The sequence below is a fragment of the Platalea leucorodia genome, assembly GCF_965183815.1.
Source record: "Platalea leucorodia genome assembly, chromosome: 6".
NCBI lineage: Eukaryota > Metazoa > Chordata > Aves > Pelecaniformes > Threskiornithidae > Platalea > Platalea leucorodia.
In genome coordinates, this window is record NC_138828.1 from 1,988,365 (window position 1) to 2,010,871 (window position 22,507).

Consider the following 22,507-nt stretch of genomic DNA (forward strand, 5'->3'; position numbering starts at 1 on the left):
AAATATATGCTTTAGGTTAAATTTGTTCCTCGGCGCTGTCCTCAATCACAGCCCTCGTTCTGCCCGCGCCGCTCCCATAGGTGCCGACAGAAGACGTGCTGGCAGCCTGTCCCCGCGCCCCCGAAGCCCCTCCGATCGCTACGGCAAAGCTCGACCAAGCCCTAGGGGAAGACGATGCCGGGACGTTAGCCCTCTTTCCGTAACAAAAGCTCCAACGATCAAAAAATGCTCACATTTAACCCCAAATGTGGTTTTGCCTGCAGTTGGAAGCTTCTTATTTATTGCCAAAGCATTAAAGGAACCCACAAGACAGAGAGCAATCTCATTTCGAAGGCAAACAATTAATTAAAAAATACTGCCTGTTTTACATACACATGCATATATATTTTAGGTAGACCAGGTAAAAGAATTGGAAATCTTCCCTTTTTACCGTTGAACAAAAGTCGCACTGACACAGCTGGAATGAAAACCTGATTCAGGTGAGTAAAAGGACCGCGGCCCCGTTGATGTCGATAGACCCCAAGGCACGCTGGTCGTCCCCCAGACCTTCGGCAGTCACCCTGTTACCTCCTCCTCGTACCCCCGCTATAAGGCTACCCACGCAGGACATCGCGTCGCTTGCGGGAGCTGCAAGAAGCTGCACAACCCTTGCCACCAGGCCGAAGGAAAACCACCGAAATGTCCCACTGAAACGGGACGTTTCCCTGGTCAAATGGGGAGCTTAGAGCGTGAGCTCGATATCTGAACTATACAGCTGACAAAATTTAACTCTAAAAACCCACGTGAATAATTTAAATCGGCATATTCTGTGGTTACACAGCCGTTTCTTTTGCCTCCAATTAGCAAATGGGATTCTACAAGTCTACAGTCATTTATATGAAACGGTCCATCCCCAAATAATCCCCGTTCCTTGAGGCAGACATGAACCAACTGTTCTGGATGGCACTACTTTCCTGCCACTAGGAATGCGGAGTATGTTTCAGCCCAGCTTTAATGCAAAGCCTAGACTAATCCCCCTAGAGAGCTTTAGCTAGACTTTGCCAAAGGAACAATTGTTGCCATTAAATAAGTTTATACTGCTTGGTGGTGAGCATTTTCTTTCTGCAGAGTGAGCTCTTATTCCCACGATGAAATGCATGCTGGAATGAAGTCACTTGACTGCATTTCTTTTTTTCTATAGACTCATCCTTCTGAAGTTTCCCATCCTAGGCAATTTACATAGAAACAGGCTGGAACAAGAAAACCATGATATACAAAGTAGGCAGAACAAGTCCCAGACAGATAAAGAGAAACCCAAATAAGAGCAAGTCCAACAAAACGGGGTCAGACATGTTCTCTAGGAATACCCAAAGCGCAAGGAAGAGTCAGCGCCCAGCTGAATATTCAAGTCAGCACTTTACCTGCAAGCACGGAGCCAGGCGCAGGCTTCCTCTTCTCGGCAGCCCCTGGAGCCCGACAGACTTGCAAGATGCCCCAGAAAGCTCTGAGAGGCCCAAGGACCAAAGGGCCAAAGCCACACACTGAAAGCCTCGCACATCCATGAAACTCTTTCCTAGCCTCAAAGTTTCCATTGCCTTCGTGGACTTGAAACCACATGGGTTGGTGCAACTTCTATAAGCACATAGAATCGTCAAGGTTGGAGAAGACCCTTAAGATCATCAAGTCCAACCGTTAACCTAACACTGCCAGGTCCATCTATACCATGTCCTCGAGCACCACATCTATCCGTTCTTTAAATACCTCCAGGGATGGGGACTCAACCCCTTCCCTGGGCAGCCTGTTCCAAAGCTGCTCTGCTTCCACCTCCTCATCGGGAGCAGATCTACCCCGTCCACATAACCGCCCCCCAAATGGCTCCCGAACTTTGTGGACCCCTCATTTGCCATCTCCCAAGTTTATTCTTTCCACGCAGCGGGGACGAGCCAGTCTCACCATCACCCGCAGACCCCCGTAACCATGAAGTGTTTGACTCTGAAATACAACGGCTCCCACGGGACACGGTTACCGCCCTCTTTACCGAGACACCGCCGCTCGCCTTGCACACCGCGTTCAGCCCTTTTCGTGCGAATTAAGGTGCAAAGTCACCGCAAGGACACGTGCCGCAGTGCTGCCCGGCCGGAGCGATTCACGCCCATCTTGGGTTCAGACAGGGAATTCGGAGAGGCTCATCGGCCTCCGCTCCCGTACAGCTCGTGGAGAGAGACTCGCTCATCTGGACTGCAGGCCACGGCAAAACCTTCATTTAGCATCTCCCAGTCTGTGTGACACCTATCTCTGCCCAGATTTGGTGCAGGATACTTGGTAAGCGTCTCGATCTCTAAATTTTGTGTTTTCAATAGAGCTTTTCTGACCTCTCTGCACAAAAAGCCAAGCACACAAAGTTTCACTGCCTACAGCGAACTCTTCCCGATTGCTCTTTCCTGCGAGTGCTGTTATTTAGCGTGCGTCCTTCTTTTTTCCTGACTGATGATTCACATCGTAAGAGCTACTTATCCATTTTAAAAACAAAAAATAAAAATATCCCCCCAAACCCACAACGCTATCAGTGCTCTACAGCCAAGGACCACATTGTCGCCGTAGCACCGTAAACTTTTGTCATTATTTGCTGTACCGTGTACATAAAGTCGATCTATTACGCGTATCGTCTGTCCCCCGTATCAGACCCTATTTGCCCAGCTCCCACGGGGCCAGGCACTGCGAGACACGTTCTCTCGTGATGGGTGGCTCTCTGAATATACAGCTGACTCACGGTGGAGCCTGGCTCTTCCCTTTTGTATGGAAACAGGTCTTGACGCCTACGCTTTCTGCTTCGTTTCGACCTTCCAGCACCCTTCCACTCGCCACTGCTTTTACATCAGGAAAACTCTTTGGTTGCAAGGAGGCGAAAGCGCCGATTTAGCAGCCGCAGCCTTCTGCTGCCGAGCCCAGGTCCCCCTAGCACAAGCGCAAGTACAAAATAAGGACACACGCTGCACCTAGCAAAAAAAGACTCCCACGTAGCTTCAACACAGAGGAGCCAAGTTATTCATCAGAGCCTGAAATCCAAGCCTAGTAAGTCATATCGTTATGAAACCGCTCTTGGAGCATGAACACAACAGAGAGTAACTGCTGGAGGTCTCCACAGATCGGGATGCTCAAAATACCTCTCCTTTCGTGCACAGCCACGCAATTCACAGGGTATTATATACCCATAGCTCAGAGCTAAATCAAACACCCCTCCTCAGCTGGATGAACTCAGTTCCCATTGCTATATTTAAATATCAAGGTCTCCAGTTGGAAGCAAGACTTGAACACAAGCCCAACACCACATTCAGGTTGAGACTAGTCCATTCATAGGTTTCTTTACAAACAGAAGGAAAGGCTCTGCTGATTTATGCATACTTTTATTTCCATTTAACTGCTGAGGTCTACACTACGCTTCCAGTGAGCGTACAAACCATAAGGCAAAACGCACCAAAAGGGATCTGCCTTTTTATAGGCATAAATCTGGCGATACAAGTACAAACACATCTATAAAGAATTGCTTACATTTCAGTTAACATCTGCTTTCCTCTTCAGCTTTCAGATGACCAAGCTCTTCCCTACACGTAAGTTTGATGTACTTAATATCATTATCTTAAAGTTCACTCAGCGGGTAAGAAATCAGCAAATAAATCCAAGCAAAGACTCTCCCCTGCTTGAACAGACGTTGGATCAGGATTCCAAGCTGAACAGAAGAGCCCACAGCTCTCCAAGCTTTCGTTTCAGATATCACACAATTTATTTTAATGAATATACCATTTTGCTGGGAAATGGCTGACACTAACAAAGAAGAAAGGAAATAATTTGCAATGATTAATGTACCAGGGCCGAGGCCTTTTCCACTCTACCTTGTTTATTCTTCAGGTTTATGACACTGAAATTCCAGTGTCGTTCCCCTTCCATTTCCTTTGGTGGTGGTTTTTGGCTTCCAGTCCTTCGGGTCACAGGTGAAATAGTTCATTTTGGCTTATCACAAAGTCAAATAGATAAAAGAGTCAGAAGACAGAAAAGAAAGGCAGTTCTTGCCTCTCAATAAGTTGTTGGTTCTTCAAGGCATGAACGCATTCGCAACACGGCATCTGCTCCAACACAACAGAAACTTCAAAGCAAGTTCACCATCCCTAAAATAACCCTGGCAGAAAGAGAAACCCAGGAGTTGGTCCTTGGACATGACGCACAGCTGCAGAAGACTCAGCCCCGATAGAAGTCTTTCCTCAAAAGCATTTGTAAGGGTAGAACGAAGCTTGGTTTTTGTGAGTGATGACAGAAATGTATTTATTTTAGGGTTCATGCTTATGCAAGCTAGAGCTCCAGCAAAGCACACACTGGAGCGATATGCCGTAGGGAGGTAGAAAGACGTCCGCTATCAGCAGAGTATTCTGTATACGATTGATTTACTTTTTCTTAACACTCCTGTTTTGTCACACCAACCTGCTGGCATCCGAGTAAAACAGGTTTTTGGCCTCGAGATCTCTGGTTCACCCCCCCCCCATTTCTTAATCATCTCATTCCCTAACAGCTTCCTTGCACAATCAAAATTATCCGCATTATCTTTGTGCCAGCCCGATCTGGAGGAGGAGATAAATGGGGGGGGTGCCAAGAGAAGAAGGGAAAGGGCCCAGAAATGACCGGTATTAGGGAGAAGGGAGCAGCATCGCAGTTCTACAGACAGCCCTGCACCACTCAAAACGATTCTGCTAAAACATCCATTGATCCTGCTCATCGGATCAGCATCTGCTGCCATCCAGAGAGCAGCCATCCGTGCACTCCTTTCCCAGACGCACGATCCCAGCTGGAGGAGGTTAGTAGGTGACGGGCATAATTCTCTGCACCTGCTGGGACGAGAGAAGGCTCAGCTCCATGCCGTGGGGAGCACTCGGAGAGCCCCTCTTTTACCCATCCCTACCCTCCAACGCTTGCCCTGCAACCTACGTTTCAGTCCCTCCAGAAGTGGCTAACCTGCCTTCTTCCTAGAGCAGAAGCAAGAAGTGACAGGCAAATCTACAACAGCTCTGCTGATGGGTAAGCAGACGTCAGAGTGTGGAAAGAAAAGTAAAAAAAACGGGGACCAGCTTCAAGAATAACTAGACTAAGGATCAGCGTTTTAAATGGTCCCAATAGGAACAGTTCAATGAGGTTCCCCAGTGCCAAGAGAAAAAACAAAGTAGGGCTTAGAGAAGGAAATCCAGATGTTGGTTGAATTTCCATTAGAGAATTTTGCACAGAGCCTACATCAAGATGTTCAGTTGGCACAAGGAACGAGATCTTTCCAGCTCACGGCTCTACTTCCAGCGTTCCCCGGAGCGACAGACCCCGAGCCTGCCTCGTGCCTCCCTCCATCTCAGCCTCCGTACCTACAGCCATGGGAACCCCCTTCCTTCCCTACACCTCTCTGGAAACCAAGCCAAGTGGAGAACCTGTAACTTGCCTGATCAACTCGTCCTCCAGCCAGTCACTTCTCGGTCTGGGGCGACAATGATGGAACAGTGACAGCAGAGAACACCCAATATACAACATTTCCACCAAGTTTGTAAGGATCTCCACGATAGCCCCTTTTCCTCCCTTTGTTAGTACAATACTGGCCACCCAACAGCATTCAACTCCAAACAGCACCCGTGCTACATACACCTACAAATATAAATATACAGAGGCGATGCGACGCCGCTGCTGAGCAGTTTGCCTGTTCATCGGTAAGGCTGAGCCTCCTTGAACAAAGCCCTGCTTTCTGCTAAAACGTGAGTCAGAAAACCCACTGCATGAAACGTAAGGGGAATGTTGAAATAGCTACCAGGCTCAGTGGACAGGTCCAGTGTGTACGCTTTGAAACGCTTCAAACTCGTGTTTACATATACACAGCGAGAAACCCAGAGCTTTGGGATGCCTCGTTCCCACGCTGTCCCACGGATTTGTGGAGAGTTTAATCCAAAAAGGGCAGCTTTACAGTACCAGCCATCACCTACACAATTCAGCCCTCCTCAGCTGCAGAAATATATTTGGCTTAAAATCAAAATGCTTCTAAATGAGATTTTTTTTTTTTCCCCACATGGTAAATTCCTCAGACTTTCCTGTCCCTTAGCAGTTTCACGTGAATGCAGAGAACAGAATTAGGCAAAGAATTAAGGTGGCTTAGGTAATTATAGCGGCACATGCTATCAGTTCAAGGCAGAAGATTAGCAGAGCGAGCTTCCAGTTAAAGGAGGTCTTCCCCCGTACTGCGAAAGGAATCGGCCTCTTTTTTGCGTTGTCCAGCTAAAAGACGAACAGCGTACCGTGTCAAAGTGGCAATATGTACCCTATAAAACTTCCCAGAGGCACTTTTTCTGGCACTTAAAAACTGAAGAAGTTTCAAGACGAAGTTGAAGAGCCACTTTCAATCCACAAAGTAGACAGCTACGCACCCTGTGGCTTTAAACCCGACGTACGGTCTGTATTGAGTTCTTCTCCTCTACATCTAGCATGGGTGATAGCGTCACCTCTGGCCAAGGGAGATTTCCAATAAAAACTGCCTGGTAACGAAAAAAGCAGCAAAGACCATTCTTAATCAAGAATGGCTTAGTTGGAAAGCTGTAAGCAAAGACGCGGTTAACCGAGGCAGAAGCGGCCAGTAAATGAAAATGCTTGGTATCACTCACACCTACTCAAAACGAAGGTATTGTAAGACTGAGTCATCGCTTCATTTTGCAGGTCATTTTCTCTGTTCTGCCCAGACCACATTTATCACACGCACAATGCTCAATTCTTGTTATTTTATCTCCAACTTTGCCACTATTAATTCAGTATTAACCAGACGGGGTTTATCACGTTAACTCCCCTCTCAAGGGGAAATTAGAGCTATAGAAGACTCTTAACTTTCACTTAAGCATAAAATATTTGTATCAGTTCTTCAAATTGAAAACTCAGAAGTATGGCAGGATCGTTAGGGTGTCAAAACCAGAAGGCCAGCTGAAACAACACTACTTTTGTATTTGCACTTCCCATTCAAATTAATTTTGTTATTGCAGCGGCATGGATTTTGATGTCTTCAAGTTGAGATAACGTAAGTGGAACCGCTCAACAGCTCCGCCGTCTCTATTGGTGTTATTACCACGGCGATGTGCGTGTTTTCTTTTTTAACAATGAAAACAGCGGAGGCAGGTTTTAAACAACACCTGAAGAGATGACACTGTGCCTTTAAATGCACCGCCCCTAGAAATAATCCTCATGAAAAGCACATTATCGTTCCTCTTGAGAAGAAAACCATCACTCTCATTCCCCCCTTCTTCCACCGCGGCGGCTGCTCCTTTCAGTCACGGCCAGAAATCTCTGAAAGCAGAAGTCAGATCTGAGCCATTTTATCCTGGCCTCTGCACGGGTGGAAAATTCTCTCCTGTATATTCACGTTATTCCAGGCCCAGGCATGTGCGATGGCTTCACACGGGCACGTTACAGCGCTGATTTTTTTTTTTTTAACTCCTTTTCAAACTGGAATGGCTTCTCAGCACCGGTCTGACTGCATCACAACCAAAGGAACACTGAAACCCTACAAATACAAGATGCTCTCTAAATCCCGCGTGACACACCGAGTCACTTCGATACGCCTTCGTAAGCCAGCACACTCCTGAAGTCCCCACCAGCCTCGACGCAGTTAAAGGCGACTAACACCAACACTAAGTGACATTACCGCTACCTGAAACGATACACGAGCAAGAAATAAGTAAGCTTGGGTACAGAATTTCAGCCTACGCCGCTGATTTCTTTCGAGGAACCACGCACGGTTGCGGAGATAGGGCTGGTTTTGTTGGTGTGGCTAAACAGTCATTCATTGCTGAAGGACACTTGTGTGGCACTTGAGAGGCGGGGGAACGCATGGAAAAAAACTTAAATGTTGCTGGAAAGAGTAAAAGTTCCTGCTATTGGGGAAAGGCGCACGATGTCGGAAGCAAGCTGAGACGTTCGGCCAGGGAAAGAACGCGGTGCACGGACGCTCGTGCTCACAGCAGCCTGCACCGCGACGGCTTGCGGCGTTTGGGACAAGAGGAACCCCAACAGATGGAGCTTTCATCCCCTCGGCATTCACCCCTTGTCCTCGGACCCTGGTATCAAGCAGAAGTCTGGTGGGGAGAGCTTCAGATGTCACAGCAGAGGAAGAGAGAAGGTAAAATTTGGGAAGCAGAGTTTGGAGCTCCCCTTAGGCCGGCGGCTTTCTCAAAGCAAAGGACTGGCCAGAGCGAGATGCAAAACCATGCCCATGAAGAGTGCCAACCAGAGAGGGTAACGTGGGAGACGCTGTTACAGTAGGATGAGATGTATTTTCACTCACAGGAGATCCCCGACATGACCGTCCCTTTGAAGACTTTCGACACCAGGCTTTCAGGACTTGCCAAAGGCGCACGGGGCAGCCGGCAGCCGGGCAAAGCTCAGACACGTGTGCACACGCGTTCTTCCTACGGGTACTCGACCAATGCCTACATTTAATCAGACCTAACAGGCACGTAACTTACTCAAGGACAGCTGCTTCTTTTTCCCAACCCTTACTCTCAAAAGCAACTTCAGAAATGACCCTAAAGGGAAAAATCACAACCACCATACCTTTCTGGACAGGAAAAGAACTAATCCTCTGCGCCAGAGGCCCTCGGTATTTGCCTTAGCAGCCAGCACCGCCAGGGAAGATCGCTTTCTGTTACCGTGCGTGGGAGTCTCGGCACACACCTACTGAGGGAGGAAGAGCCTGGCCCTACCTTTTATCACACCGACCCACAATCTGGACTTTGCAAGGGAATTAATAAAAAAACCCAACTTAGCTCCTTTCCCAGCTGTCACAAGCTAGGAATGAAAGCTTGGCAAAGATACAAGAGTTTTGCTCTGTGTCAGAATGAGATGTTAAAAACACGCTTCAATAATTATTTCGGAAAACATACCGAAAGGGGGAAAGGGAAAACCATAGCGCGGGGGGGTGCAGGCAAGAGCAGGGGAGCGTACTCGGCGGCGATGAAAAGCTGCACCGTTTGCTTACCTGGAAACAGGGAACAAAAAGCAGCCGCCTGCTCTTCTCAGCCCCCCGAGAGCAACTCGCCCGCTGACGGGCAGCCGCCGGCCCGCTCGCACGGACCAGCTCTCGGGACTGCCAGCCTTCAGCTGCGCAGCAGAGGCAAAGCAAGAGCGCCGGCCAGGTTAGCAGCCCTCTGTGCTCTAAGTCCGATTGCAGCCATGCATTTCCCTAAATAAGGTGGATGTTACGTGTAAGGGAAGTGCAAAGTGTTTTAAACAAACCTAAGTGTTCCTAAGAAGCCCTTATGCGATTCGCATATGCATAAGATAAAAAAGAAAAAAACCCAACGCTTCAGTCAAGAGGTGTTGCTAAGAAAGCAATTTTTTTAATTAGCTGTCTGAGAAATATCCTGTACTCTTGCCAAGAAGAAAAAGAAAGCCTTTGCCTAGGGTGACGGTCACATCCAGACCCAACCACGTGCCTTCCTCCTGCCCGAGTGCTTCGGTGGGAGCTTGAGTCTTTGCACAGGAGCAAGAGCAGCACCATCCAGACCATCTCCCACCGCCGAGAGCCGGAGGCATCAGCGGGTGAAAGGACGTCGGGTTTAGCTTGAAGTACCTCCCTCCTACGTGGGTCTCTCCTCTGTCACTCCCACACCTACAAGAAGTCCTCCTAGCTGCCCGTCAACTGCGTCTTCAAGTAACCTCTCCTTACACCTCCTCTCCCCAGCTTTCCTCTGGAGTTTTTGAGGTCACGGCCTCTTCCCTGCACCCACCCATAAACCCAAAAATACCCATCCTGAAACCTAACGCAACTCCAGGTTTGCATCCCCTGCAGTGGAAGGCCAGAGAGCCTCCCGACCCCACAAAGTGAGGCAACTGCCAGGGACGCCAGGACTCCTCCTGCCTTAGAGGAGCCCGAGCCACTAGAAGAAGGTGCCTAGCCAAATATTCAGGGCTAGGACGCCGTCAGCATTACCCTAGGTAGTCAGATGTCCAGCCCAGGTAATTAGCGGTCTCTCCGTGCATTCTGCACTCTCTCCTTTGCAGGGCGAGAGCAGAGAAGGGCTGTGTCAGCAGTCGGTGCCCTGCCCAGCCGCAGGCTCTGCCCTCGGCAGGCACGGCTCCGCTCCTCGCCTGCACCCTTCCCGCGCCCTTTCCCATCTGCTCAGCCAGCTGCGCCCCAGCAGCCTCTCCGACAGGCCCCCAGCGACGCGGAGGGCACGTTTGCAATCGCAGCGGTAACGATTTCTGCGTTGACCTCTGCAGTTGCACCGCCTGTGACCCAAATAACGCTACTTGCGGCGTCCGAGATCGGAGGGGCAGGAAAAGGCATGCTTCAGCTGAACCCGCCGCCTTGGCCCCATCCGCTAGCCTGCTCTGCGCTTCTTGAAAACCCAAATACCAAAGATTCCCTTGCATTTATGGGAAACTCTCCCTGACCATCTGCCCTACGTAAAATATTAATATAAAACAATTAAGCTATTTGGCCGTCCTGCCTGGTATTTTTCAAAGGCTCTTAGCACTGGTCTGCCGTTGCTCTTACTGTGGTGAGCCGAAGCTAAAAGCTTCTGGAAAATCCCACCCCGCGTCTTGAAGAGCCAGGAAAGAAATTGGATTGCCGAAAAACCCAACAACGCTAATAGAAAGAGGGCTCTTGGCACACCCCGACTGTGCTGCATCTGCTCTGCTAAGTAGGTACGTTCATCTCAATCCTGCAGCCGTCTCTCGCTATTTATAGCCGCTAGCTTAATGAACTTGCAGGGTAGACACCAAGCCTGAGCCTTCCTAAATTGATGTTTAAGTATCCTCGTTGAATTAATTCGATCTCATTACGGGTGGACTGTTGCACAGTTGGACTGGCAACTTCTGCTCCTCACTGGAAATGGACTGGGACGTTCTCCGTAATACAGGATCTCTTCCTGCAAGGCAGGCACTCCGAGTTGGGAAGCAAAACCAGAAATTTACTTCACAGTAAACCAGACTGCACGTCAAGAGGTAGGAAGACCGTTTAAAAACAGCCAAAGAGATCACAAACGCATTTTTTAAGAGACGTACAATTAAATAGCCACCTCGCACTCAACTTTAAGACAAACAGGAGCAATCCTCTAAGCATCCCAGGCACGGGCATGTCGACAAGCAGCCTCCGGCTCGGGCTGCAGGCAGGTTTACCCATAGATCGGGCACGCTGTGGTCTCCTCAAACCGCCGCATGGCTGCAGTAACCCTGCACGCAAGGCGTTGCCCGTTTTCTGCAGAAGTGCTCCCGAGAAGAGGCAATTTTGTGCTGGAGCGCCACGAAGCTTGCTCTTCGCAAGGAGAGGCCTGCCAAATGCATTGCCGATGTCAAACGGATTGCGTTTAAAACTAGAAAGAGATGGTTTCCACACCGGTGGGCTCAAACTGCTTTTTCCACGAGAGCTTTCAAATAGAGCCTTGTCTCTGTAAGCAAACTGTTCACAAGCACTGGTATTGAGCAAAGGGGCAGACGGGCATCAGAATACGACGGTTCTCAAGAAATGTGAAGCACGAGGTGAACAGATCGTAACTGAGCCACTGGTGGGACAGTTAGAGATGCAGAAAGACCTGCATGCATGCTCACGCCTTTCTTTTCTCATAGAGATCGTGTCGGTGAGTGAGAGGACGCAGCAAAAAAGCAGAGTAGCTTGGCCTCGGGGGATACCTGGCTAGCACCGTTGAGAGGTCCTGCACTCGACAGGCCGGTGTTGGAAAACTCTTTATACACACACACAGAGCACCGCTCTCTTATCTAGGCACTTAGACCCGCTAGAAGACCTGAGGAAAGGACCAAAAACCGTAGTCGTTACGCAAGAAGCAAACCATCGCGTAAAGGAAACTAAGGATACTAATGCCATCAACTTCAGGGGGCCCCACATCAACCCGCAGCAACAGACAAACTGTTGTATTTGGATTAAAAATGAAAAGCCTGCACTTAAACAAATCAGCCTGGTGAATTCCTGCTACAAGATTGCTCACCACCACATGCTTTATATCGCTAGGCGTTTCGATAAACCAAGCACTGATTAACCAGTTCTCAAAAAAACCAAACCAGCAAACAAAACAAAAAACCCACCGGTGCCAACTGATGTTGCAGGATCTGTCAGGTTCGGACAACTTATTAGAGATAATTACAGTTCTCCCTCCACGCCAAGCGTCCTCCCAAGCACTACTTAAGTGCAGGTATTCGGCAGCAAAGCCTTAGCACACGTACCCCAAATTGACAGCAAGCTTCAAGCAAGCGGGCTCTCTCGACTTCCAGCTTTCCTAGCCCCAGCTCACACAGAACTTACTTTGGAGAGAAGGCTGCATTTTAAATGAGAATTGTTCAAAGGTGCATATTAACCCGTAGTGAGGGAAGACGCTTGGCCACCATTACAGAGGGACACAGCGGTTGCGTACGTAGCACATCGGATCCACCCGGACCAAACCTCACCTTCACTGGGCGGGATGCGCTCCATCCAGAGTGACAGCACGAGCCTCAAACACCACCTCAGCGAAAGGACTCTGCTGCAAATGTTGTCTCTTTCAGCAAAGTGCTCCTCCTAACCCACATCTGAGGGCTCAACAGAGGTTTTTTTTTTACTAAAACGTTCAAGAACTACTGCCGATGGGCAGAAGACGAATTTCTCAGAGCAAACCGCAAACCTTTACAAACCTTTGATGGGATGACATATCACCCCTTCCCTCTCTCTGGCCATACGGGTCCTCTGGAAGCCACCCCAACAGACAGATCCAGATTTTCAACCCCTTCTCCTCGGTTCGGGTTTTGTGTCCTGTAAACAGGATCGCAGTTACACCCTTCAACCGGTAAAGAAAACCGTCGGTAAGCTTAGCCCACACGTGACCGTATGCAGAAGAGCTGCAACCAACAGTGTGAAATGAAAGATGGCCTCAGCTCCCAGCCGCTTAGCCCTCCTTTAAGGGTTTCCAAAATCTAGATTCTGCACTTACCTTTATCCACCTGCCAACATTGCGCCTCCTGCCAAAAATCAGGTTTTGCTCCCTTCACGGGTGCGAGCATTAAGAAAATTCTGTTGCAACATGCAGTTTATTAGTTTCGTGGGCCCCTCCATATTGCTTGTTGCTTTTGGGTCCCAGCCCCTTGCCGAATCCACCGCCAAAGCTAAGGATCACCATCATTTCGGAAGCCCAGCACTGCATGGGGCAGGGCGCCCTGAATTCCCCTTTTCCAGTAAACTCTGAACACTGAATTTCCCTTCCTCCCACTCCATTTTCTTAAGCGTTACGCTGAGTTTGGACAAATCTTTCACTTTGGCAAAAACAATTTTTCAGACCCACAGGCGGTTTTAACAAAACCAGTCAGTAAACCATACAGCATCGCAGCAAGGCTCTACGCCCCACAACTTGTGGGATACAACCTTTATACTTGGCCAACAGCAACAACATATCGTTGAAGGAAAAAATCTCGTCTTACAGCCCTTCAGCAAAGGGAACTCCCGAAGACTCCCTCTTGGTCTTTAAAGGCAGGGCATTTACGCGTACAAATATGTGCTCATATGCATGTCAAGTACTATACTTTTAGGATGAGGATGGAGAGGTCAGCAGGCAGCTTACTGCCCTAGCAAAGCAAACTCCTTCTTTAGGCTATTTCCACATAAAATTGTTAAAAATGAGAGTGGAGAGCGGCTAAACAACTGGGGTTGTTTAGCCTGGAGAAGAGGAGGCTGAGGGGAGACCTTATCGCTCTCTACAACTGCCTGAAAGGAGGCTGCAGCGAGGTGGGGGTCAGTCTCTTCTCCCTAATAACGAGTGATAGGAGAAGAGAAACCGGCCTGAAGCTGCGCCAGGGGAGGTTTAGGTTGGATATTAGGAAAAACTTCTTCACCAAAAGGGTGGTCAAGCATTGGCACAGGCTGCCCAGGGCAGGGGCTGAGTCTCCATCCCTGGAGGTATTTAAAGAACAGATAGATGTGGTGCTCGAGGACATGGTACAGATGGACCTGGCAGTGATAGGTTGACGGTTGGACTCGATGATCTTAAGGGTCTTTTCCAACCTTGACGATGCTATGATAAAGTCAGGCAGCCACCGAGACTTTGTGCTTCAGAGAAGACCTCAAGAACGTAAGATGCTGCAATCCACGTGCCTATTGCCTTCTTGCCATCACTTGTGAACGAAGGCTCGCACCCTCCCCGAGCCGTCAGGCTGCGTTAACAGCTCTGCAGAACGGTGAGGAGCAGAGCGGAGGAGCGAGCATCGCTTCGCACGAACGCGGGGCACACGAGTGCCATGCCCGCGCCTTCCCGCCCCTACTTGCTAAACTGAGAAAAAGATCAAGTAAAAAGCAAGCGATGCCTCTAGTTAACTTCCTGAAAACAAGGTTTGAGGATGTCTATGGCTAGCTAGCTTTAAAACCACTCCGAAGAACAGAGAATTTTCAATCTCTTGTTACCTATGTTACTAGCATCATTTTTGTGATTATTTTGTGTAAAATGCCTTAGGGCTTGAAATGAGGTGCAGTATTGCAAGTCATTACTTTACAGCTTATCATACTAGTCCTTGACTACACATGAAATTCCCCAAGGTATTTTGGAAAGGGACAGGTACTTAGTATTTTGGGATTCTTGCTCTCCATTTGCTTGGAATCACCTTTGCCTATAAGAGGATTTTTATCCCAGCCGCTGAATTCAGAGTCACGAATACACACAGGCAGTTTCCTACCTTCCCGAAACCATAGGCCATGCACAGATCATCTGAACAAAGACGAGAATTTCCATTCCGTCAAAGAATCACACATTTTTCTACTTCTGTTTCTTCCGACACTGTAATCGCTCACATCAGCCCCAGCCTGTACCCCACATTCCAGGCACTTCTGTTCTAAACACGCTATCAAGAGTTTCAAAATAGATTCGTATCTCTGTTAACGTGGACTTTCTGCATGTCCTGTGTGTCTACAGGGCACAGAGCTGGGCCAGCCCAAGGACGACCCAAGCGAGTTCTGCACAAGCACAGGCATCTCTGCGGAGCACCTCATACTGCTCCGTACATCAACACGGTGTCTGCACGCTGCCTGCTACGACAGCGCTTACCGAGAGACGCGACTTCGTTGGGTTGGAGCCAGGGAGGTGAGCCAAATTAACTTGGAGGGCAACCAGGCAATGAGAAGAAACCCCTTCCCAGATCAAGCAGAGATGCATTTCCTCATGGGAAAATCTCCCCGTGTCTATAGTAAAGAACGAGGAAGAGGGAAATGGATTCAGATCTCAGCCCGTCCTGAAGAAGAAACTTCTCTCCGCCTTCCTTGTTCCTCCCTTGTCTCGTCCCTTGCAAGTAACAGCAAGCTATACCACCCGCTTCACATGGAGGCAAGCAATCGGCCGACCCGAGGAGGCCCCACCAGGCTCGACACCTCCACCCCTGCCGCCGACAAGCCTCCCGTGGCTTTCCACCATCACCTCTCTTCTCCGGTCAGCTGAGTCTTTCCTTCACCCCACTAAGGGCATTAACCATAGTTAACCATAGACCAACGGAATATGCCCCAAATGCAACAGGTCAATACTCCAGCCATTAGCACTGCAAAAATCACCAAACCTTCCCTCTGAAAACCCCATTTTACTCATCGTCTCCCAATATGCTATCCTTCCCCTTCTGCAGTGTTCTGACAGCATAAATCATCTGTTTTCCAACTCTTATATGTGTTTTAGGCAGTAAGAAGGCGGCATTTAAAGCCCACTTACTAATAATGCAATATTTTTTTTTTTAACCGCAAAAATACCTGTATGACAACTTCCAGGATGGTGCAGAATAACCACTGCTAAAAAGTATTTCCTTCTTACTGGTTGCAAGTGGAAACCAGGGCCAGGCTGCTTAAAGGAGGTGCTTTTAGAAATAAGGTGCTGGTACACTTCATCTGGACCACGGATCTGCAATAGTCTGGGGTTAAGGGAAGCCGCGTTTCAGCTCGCACCGGTGTCAGCAGTCCTGCCTGAGAACGAGGGCGGGAACGCCAATTTTCTCTCCGAGCGCAGAGACAGCCCTGCAGGCCTGGAATATACTGAAAGGGCTCTGCCGAGGGAAGAGTGCCTTCGAGCCTCCTCCCCAGGGTCTCAGAGAATCGCCCTGTCTGGATTTCTGAAGGAGGCATCTTTCCCAAGCAATCATTTCCTTAGGATAAAACATACCTGTACGCGTTAAGTTTCCCTAACTCGCTCCAGATGGGAGAGCTGAAGGTTGTTTATAAACTACCAGAGTTTGGCTTGTTTCACTGAACTGGACACAGATTAAAAAAAAAAAAAAAAAAAAAAAAAGATTGACATTTCCAGGCTGCACCAATTCCCAAATCCAGAAGCGCAGCTAGACCAGTTTCGAACTGGAACAAAACGTTTACGGGGAAGGTTTGCAATTCTGGACCTGTTTACTCTCTTGCCTGTATCCACAGACATGTTTCATCAGGTTGGTTTGCTGTGGGACAAGCAGCTTGACCTGGTGAGTCAAATCCAGATTTGGTCAAAATCTGACTGCAGAGTTCTCACCAAAGAAGCTGAGAAATCACCCTCAGGTAGGGTATCTGGGTTCAGGCTCCACGGTCCTTAGGGACAGGTCAAGAAATAGAAGTGATGTATCGCATCGAAGCTGGCTTAAGCTTTCTACTCAGTAAAAACAAAGCTCTCGGTGTAAGGGAGACGAGCAAGTAGTTTCCTAAACTTCTAGGAACTATTTTAACAACTACGTTATTGAAGAGTTTGCAAATCAAACTTTAGATGCTTGTCCTTACATTTAAAGAAGAAGTAAACTACGAATTATATACACGCTGAACCGACAGTGTCTGATACTTGGCCAAGTGAGCAACTGCAAAAATCAACAAAGAGAAGGAGCTATGTAAATTCTCGGGTTTATAGACTGAGATGCAGCGTACCTTTCCTCAAGATGTCTGGGTTTTCTTCATGTAAAACTGGGGTTTGCTCGTTTTAAAACATGGTTAACAAAACAGAATATAAGAATTCAAAATCTTCCAATTCTAAGGCAAAGACTGACATGTCATCCAGGTCAGCCCCTTCGTCTCATCGTTAACTACACAAACAGCACTTCATTACCTCATTAAACTTGCAGACACCTACCACCTCCTCGGCAGCCTGTCCGAAGGCAGTCCCCTACGCGCGACCTTCACCACGCAGCGTTCCTCGAGCCTCGGTCTCTGACGGGTACCTGAAGCACGCGTGAATCCAGTCCCTTTCTTTAGCGGCGAGCGCAGCCCCTGGTTGCAGCCAGCCGTGGCGCAAAGCGGCGTTACGCAAAGGTCATTAACGCACCTGCTCCAGCAGCCCGTAATCCTGGGGACTGCAACACCCTCGCTCTTCTATTCTTGGGTCCCTTCACGAGAAAGGCGCTGAGCCGCGTCAGAGGGCACAGCGGGCTCAGGATTTGCTCTTTCCTTGGTGTCCATCACTTTTTTTTTTTTTTTTTCTTTTTTTCTCCTCTTCCGACGACACGGAGACGCTGCGTACCCCACGCGTACACCCAGCAAGCCCCTGCGGAGCTGGCCTGGCTCTGACAGCGCAGTCCCTTCATAATCATCCATCCCTGCCAAACGACCTCACGCACGTTAGACTGACGCTCGCTCTCTGGTTGTCTCCACGCTCTGCAGTTCACTTCTTGCTCCGTTTCCGTTATTTTTTTCCCCCTTCAAAGAAGAAAAGCAGAATCCCAAACTCCCTCCTTCCCGGCCACAACGCAGCCACTTCTCCCCTGGCACCCCTGCTCCGTAGCAAACGCCTTCCCTGTCCCAGCCCACCAAACCACAGGGTTAAGTCCTAACGGATACTTCAGCTTCTTACGCCACATACTCTCTACCGACAGCTCTCTCAAATATATCTAAGGTATTTCATGCCGGCTTTCTCCCAACTGCATTAAAATTGCTGTTCAAAATTCCCCGATTCTTTGTTTCCAATACTCTTAGCGCTCTTTTGAAACTGAATTTGAGCCACGTACCCCTAACTCACTTACAATTAACAGATAAAGATTAAAAAAACAGGGTTATAACTGAGATTTCTTGCCATGATTGCCAGTAATGAGTATCAGCCTAAGCTGGTGAGGTGCTTTTTTCTTTGTCTGAAGAGACCTGGTCTTCTCTTGGACGCACTTGCCGTAACCAAGAGTCAGCACAGCAGCTGGATACGTGGCACGCGTGAGCCGCTCAGACCCTCAGAAAGCCTTCACCACGGTTCCCCTAAGAGACACCTAAAGCTGGAACAGTCTGAACACCCAACAGCTGTCTCAGATCAGCAACCACCTAAGAGACAGACAACGAAATGGAAATACAGAGCCATTTATAAATGATGGAGAGCGTCAAAAGCGGAACAGCACAAATTTCTGAAGGAAGCCTGGCGTTACTACGTGCGCGGAGCTAGAGAAGAAAGGGTTGTTAGCAAGCAAAAAAAAAGCGTAGGGAACAAATAATTCAGGTCACCTACGAAGAGAAGAGTTTCAGGAGGGTAAAAACCTGGGGAGATGAGGCAACATGTAATTCAATGTTTGGAAATTCAAGACAGTAATCTGAACTACTCCTATCCCTTACAGTGTTCTAAATTAACCGCGCGAGCTTGTAAAAAGATCTGGCCACCAGCGCAAAACAGCAAGTCCCTGCAAGAACCTGGTAAAGTATCTGGATACATGAGACGGTGAACAATACAGAAAAAGTTAAAAATGATGTAGTATGAATGCTATTGCACGGGACACCTGGCGTATTGTGTGGTATTTAAGTGATCCCATTCCAAAAATACATAGTGCAAAGAGGTCAGGGTGGAAACGTCTATGGGAAAATTCTCAGATAGAGAGAGATGAAAAGACTGCACGTTTTTACACGCAGATAGACAAGAACATACCAACCTGTACGAACAATAGAGGAAAAAATACCATTAACGCTTGCTCAAATTACACAAAACAGAAACAACGATGAACGAAATGAAAGGCAGAAAATCAAAACCTGATGGAAGCAATAGGTTTTCAACCACGGACACAATTAGCCTGTGGAAACGATTCCCCTAGGATATCGATACATCCAGAAGCCAAAAAGGAATTTCTACCGATCTGGTCACTTGCACACCAAAGAAGAAGAGAGATGTAAATGTAAATATAAAACTTAAAATATCTAGAGTTCTTGAAGACAGGTAATTATATCTTTCGGTGTAAAACCAACTCCTGGTTTCTGAGTGTCGACGAGAAAACCTCCTTGGGCCAACCAGGGAACTACAGCCAGCAAGAGCAAACGGACTTTGTGGCTTGCCGTCCTCTCCAGCTGCTGCTCTCTGGAGCACCCGCACCGCTGCGAGTAGCAGCCATGGCTGATCTGCTCCCATGGTACTGTCTGCATATGCAGCAACTACCCGGCAACACAACTTCAAAATGAAAAATTCACGTGTTTCTTCAATCAAAGATCAGGTCGTACGACTCCTGCTTGCCCCCCTCCTCGCACACAGGAAACATTTTCTCACTGATGAACGAGTTCTTTCATGAAATCCAACCATCTGGACTTAGCCTCGATAATCTGAGCTACATCATATCCCGGGCTGTTCTCCGATATTGCAACCTTGTTAGCTAAGATGTCCCCATTTTAGCAGGCTGTCACCATCTCTCTCCCACTTCTATTTAAGCAGTCATCCCCCAGAGTTCAGAACAAGCTTGTGGCCAACAGAGGAAACAGCAAGAGGAATGGGACTTCGTGACGGTCTCCTACGATGTTACCGAAGAGCTGTATAGTGGTGACACTAGATAAAAAGATCTCTCTCCTCTGGCTAACAGCCCAAACGGAGGCACAGGGCATCCAAAACGGACCTCATCTGCCTATCAAAACCCAGATATTCAACCCCTACAGATACTCAAACGTACGGTAACGCTACCTTTTATTCTCCTTTTTGTTTGCAAAACTTAAACGTGGTTAATTACTGAAGGGAAAAGACTTCTTAGCACCACAAGTTACTGATACAACGAAGCCAAATCCCAAGCGGGTATGTTGCTCACGGTCTATAGCAGCCGTCTTGGTGCTTCTCATCAGCCTGCTCCGATGAGGCTGTTTCTACCTGAAACTACAGGTACTTGAACTCTAGAGAGGGAGCACACCCCGAGAGCCAGGGCAGAAGCTGCAATAGATCTGTCTGGGCATCCACTCTGTCTTTGCGTTTCTTTGCTATCTCTTTAAACACCCGTGTCAAACTGCTTTTTAAAATTGGGCCTGTTCCTGGCTGGCATTAGCTCAGGAGCAAACTCGGGTGATGCGGAGGGATGAAACGTCTGCTCCAGCCTGCGCCTTCTCCAACCCACGGCAACCATTCGACAGCAACTGACTGAGTCGACTCCGACCCTGCCACATGAGATGACTGTTTTCGTGGATCCAGTTTCCTCCTCCGCCATCAGATCAGGAGCAGATCACTAGACAACAGACCGTTATAGTGAGCGACAACTGAAACCAGTACTTACTGAGCGGTTTAAGGATGCTGCTGCTTGTCTCATCAGCGTTTTCTACGTCTGATTTGTCAGAGTAGTTCTCAGAGATTTTCTCCTTTTCTTTCTTTTCTTTGTGCCCAGGTCTTCTTCTATGACGCCTCCTTCTCCTATAGCTCTTCGGCACGTGGACCCCAATGTAAATAGTGTGATGACCTAGGGAACACAAGCACAGCAAATATTAATTTCGACTGGGTGTAGTTTGTGCCTCACCGGCCAGTACACTTCATGCTGCTTTTCGTTCCAACAGGCGAGCGAAGCATCTTTCTTTGCTGGCCTAACATTAATTAGCACGGTATTTCTTGTCTCCAAACGTGAGCTAGGAGCTCTTTAGCTACCATTTGGAAAAGTATTTTTGTACAATCATTTCTGGGAGTGCATGCCAGTGCTGACTCTCTGATAATTATTCTGTCCTCGCGACTCATCTAAAAATAAAACCCACAGAGCGCCATCATACTCATTCCGCAATATTGAATACAGTGCTCTTCAAAACATCTACATTAATTCTCCCATTTGTTTTACCAAATACATCGGCTGGACTTAACGCCTACCTCGGGCAAACTGATCCAGCTTAATTGAAGAGCTTAGAGCAACAAACTTTACATCGCTTGACTACGTAGACCACTGTTTAACAAATGTCCAAGTCCCGTTAGGGTGTTTTTATAACACAGCAGATGAGGAAGGACTGCTAACGTAAGTTACTGTGAACTTCTAAGTACTTGACACTTTGCAAAATAAAAATTAGGTAATAAAAGACTAAGTGCCAAATTTCATATGCTGACTAAACGCAAAGCATGCCTTTTCCCTTTCATATAGGCTTTCATTTCCAACGAACGCACTTAAACTACGCTTGCCAACTGTCGTGTCTTTTTGATGAGTTGGATAAAAATGTTTTGTTTCCGCGGCTTTCTGCATTCCTACCGACTTGGGATAAATATGGCCCTTGCCACCGACTCACCTCCGCCGATTTTCCCTCCTTACAGAGTAGGCATGGCTCTTCCCTTGCACCTGCAAGCTGCACCTATCGTTACCGTTTGCTTTTCAGCGGCACGGCAAGGTTGCAGGTGAACCACCGATTTGCAGGACACGGGAAGCTGCTCTGGAAATGCCAGCGCGTTGGAAACACGCTGGGAAATGCGCGTTGGAAAACGCCAGCTGCTCTGGAAAGCCAGCGTCTGCGGCCACCAGCTAACTTCACTGCTGAACACACACCTCTAATTCCTCACCGTGATAAATCCAACCTTTGAGATGGAACAACTGGAAATTTAGGCACCAAATACCCCATTTCCATCACAAATTGACTTTTCCATGAAAAACAACCCTGCGTTTGCCATTTCAAATTCCACACGCTCTTGAGGCCAGCTGTGAAGTCTGGAGGGTCCTTCACCTTTTTTGCATGTGAATTTTCACACCGAAAGCATCCGAGGGCTTTTAAAAAGCTGCTTGACCGGAGCAGCCCTCCTTGATCGCAACTTTAAAAGAGCTCACTGAGTTCCCCCAGGGCTTTGCAAATAACGGAATGAGGAGCTGTATGCAAGGACGGGGCCAGAAGCTTACGGAGATAGCTCACGCCCTCTGCACGTGAGGCTGTCTCGCATCCCCATCTATGCACATGCTCTACAGCCCAGCGAGGCTGCTGGGGTATACGGACCTCCAGCAGCAGCTCTTCTGAAAAGCAAACGCAGGGGACAAATTAGAAGTTTTCAATGCATGCTGTTGTTGAGTTACTTAAGTACAAAAAAAGCATCTGGAAAAGGCTTCTTAATATTGCATGCTTCATTCTCAAAGACCAACAAACTGAAAAGAAAAAAAAGAATTGTTCTCCAATACGATCACCTGAAAAAATACGTTCATCCGCAGACCGGCGCTAAGGGTGACACATTTTGGCTCTGAAGCAATTTGTTACGTGGAAATTGTAATAGAAAGCAGGGGCTCATACAGAAATTCCCTTCTCGCTCACGGACACGATGGTGTGACGGCGCCTGAGACGGCCCCGAAATGGATCACATCGCCGCCGGTCTGGTGGCTACAGAGCCACGGCAAG

General features: G+C 48.2%; 1 protein-coding gene across 2 annotated transcripts in view; it reads right to left on the reverse strand.

Moving 5' to 3' along the window:
• SLC4A4 (solute carrier family 4 member 4) overlaps positions 1-22,507 on the reverse strand; it is a 191,117-nt gene that overhangs the window by 117,163 nt on the left and 51,447 nt on the right. For both annotated transcript variants that reach the window (XM_082315604.1, XM_082315605.1), the window contains exon 3: positions 20,440-20,619. In XM_082315604.1, coding sequence (XP_082171730.1) covers positions 20,440-20,619 — 180 coding nt within the window. The remainder of the gene's footprint in view (positions 1-20,439; positions 20,620-22,507) is intronic.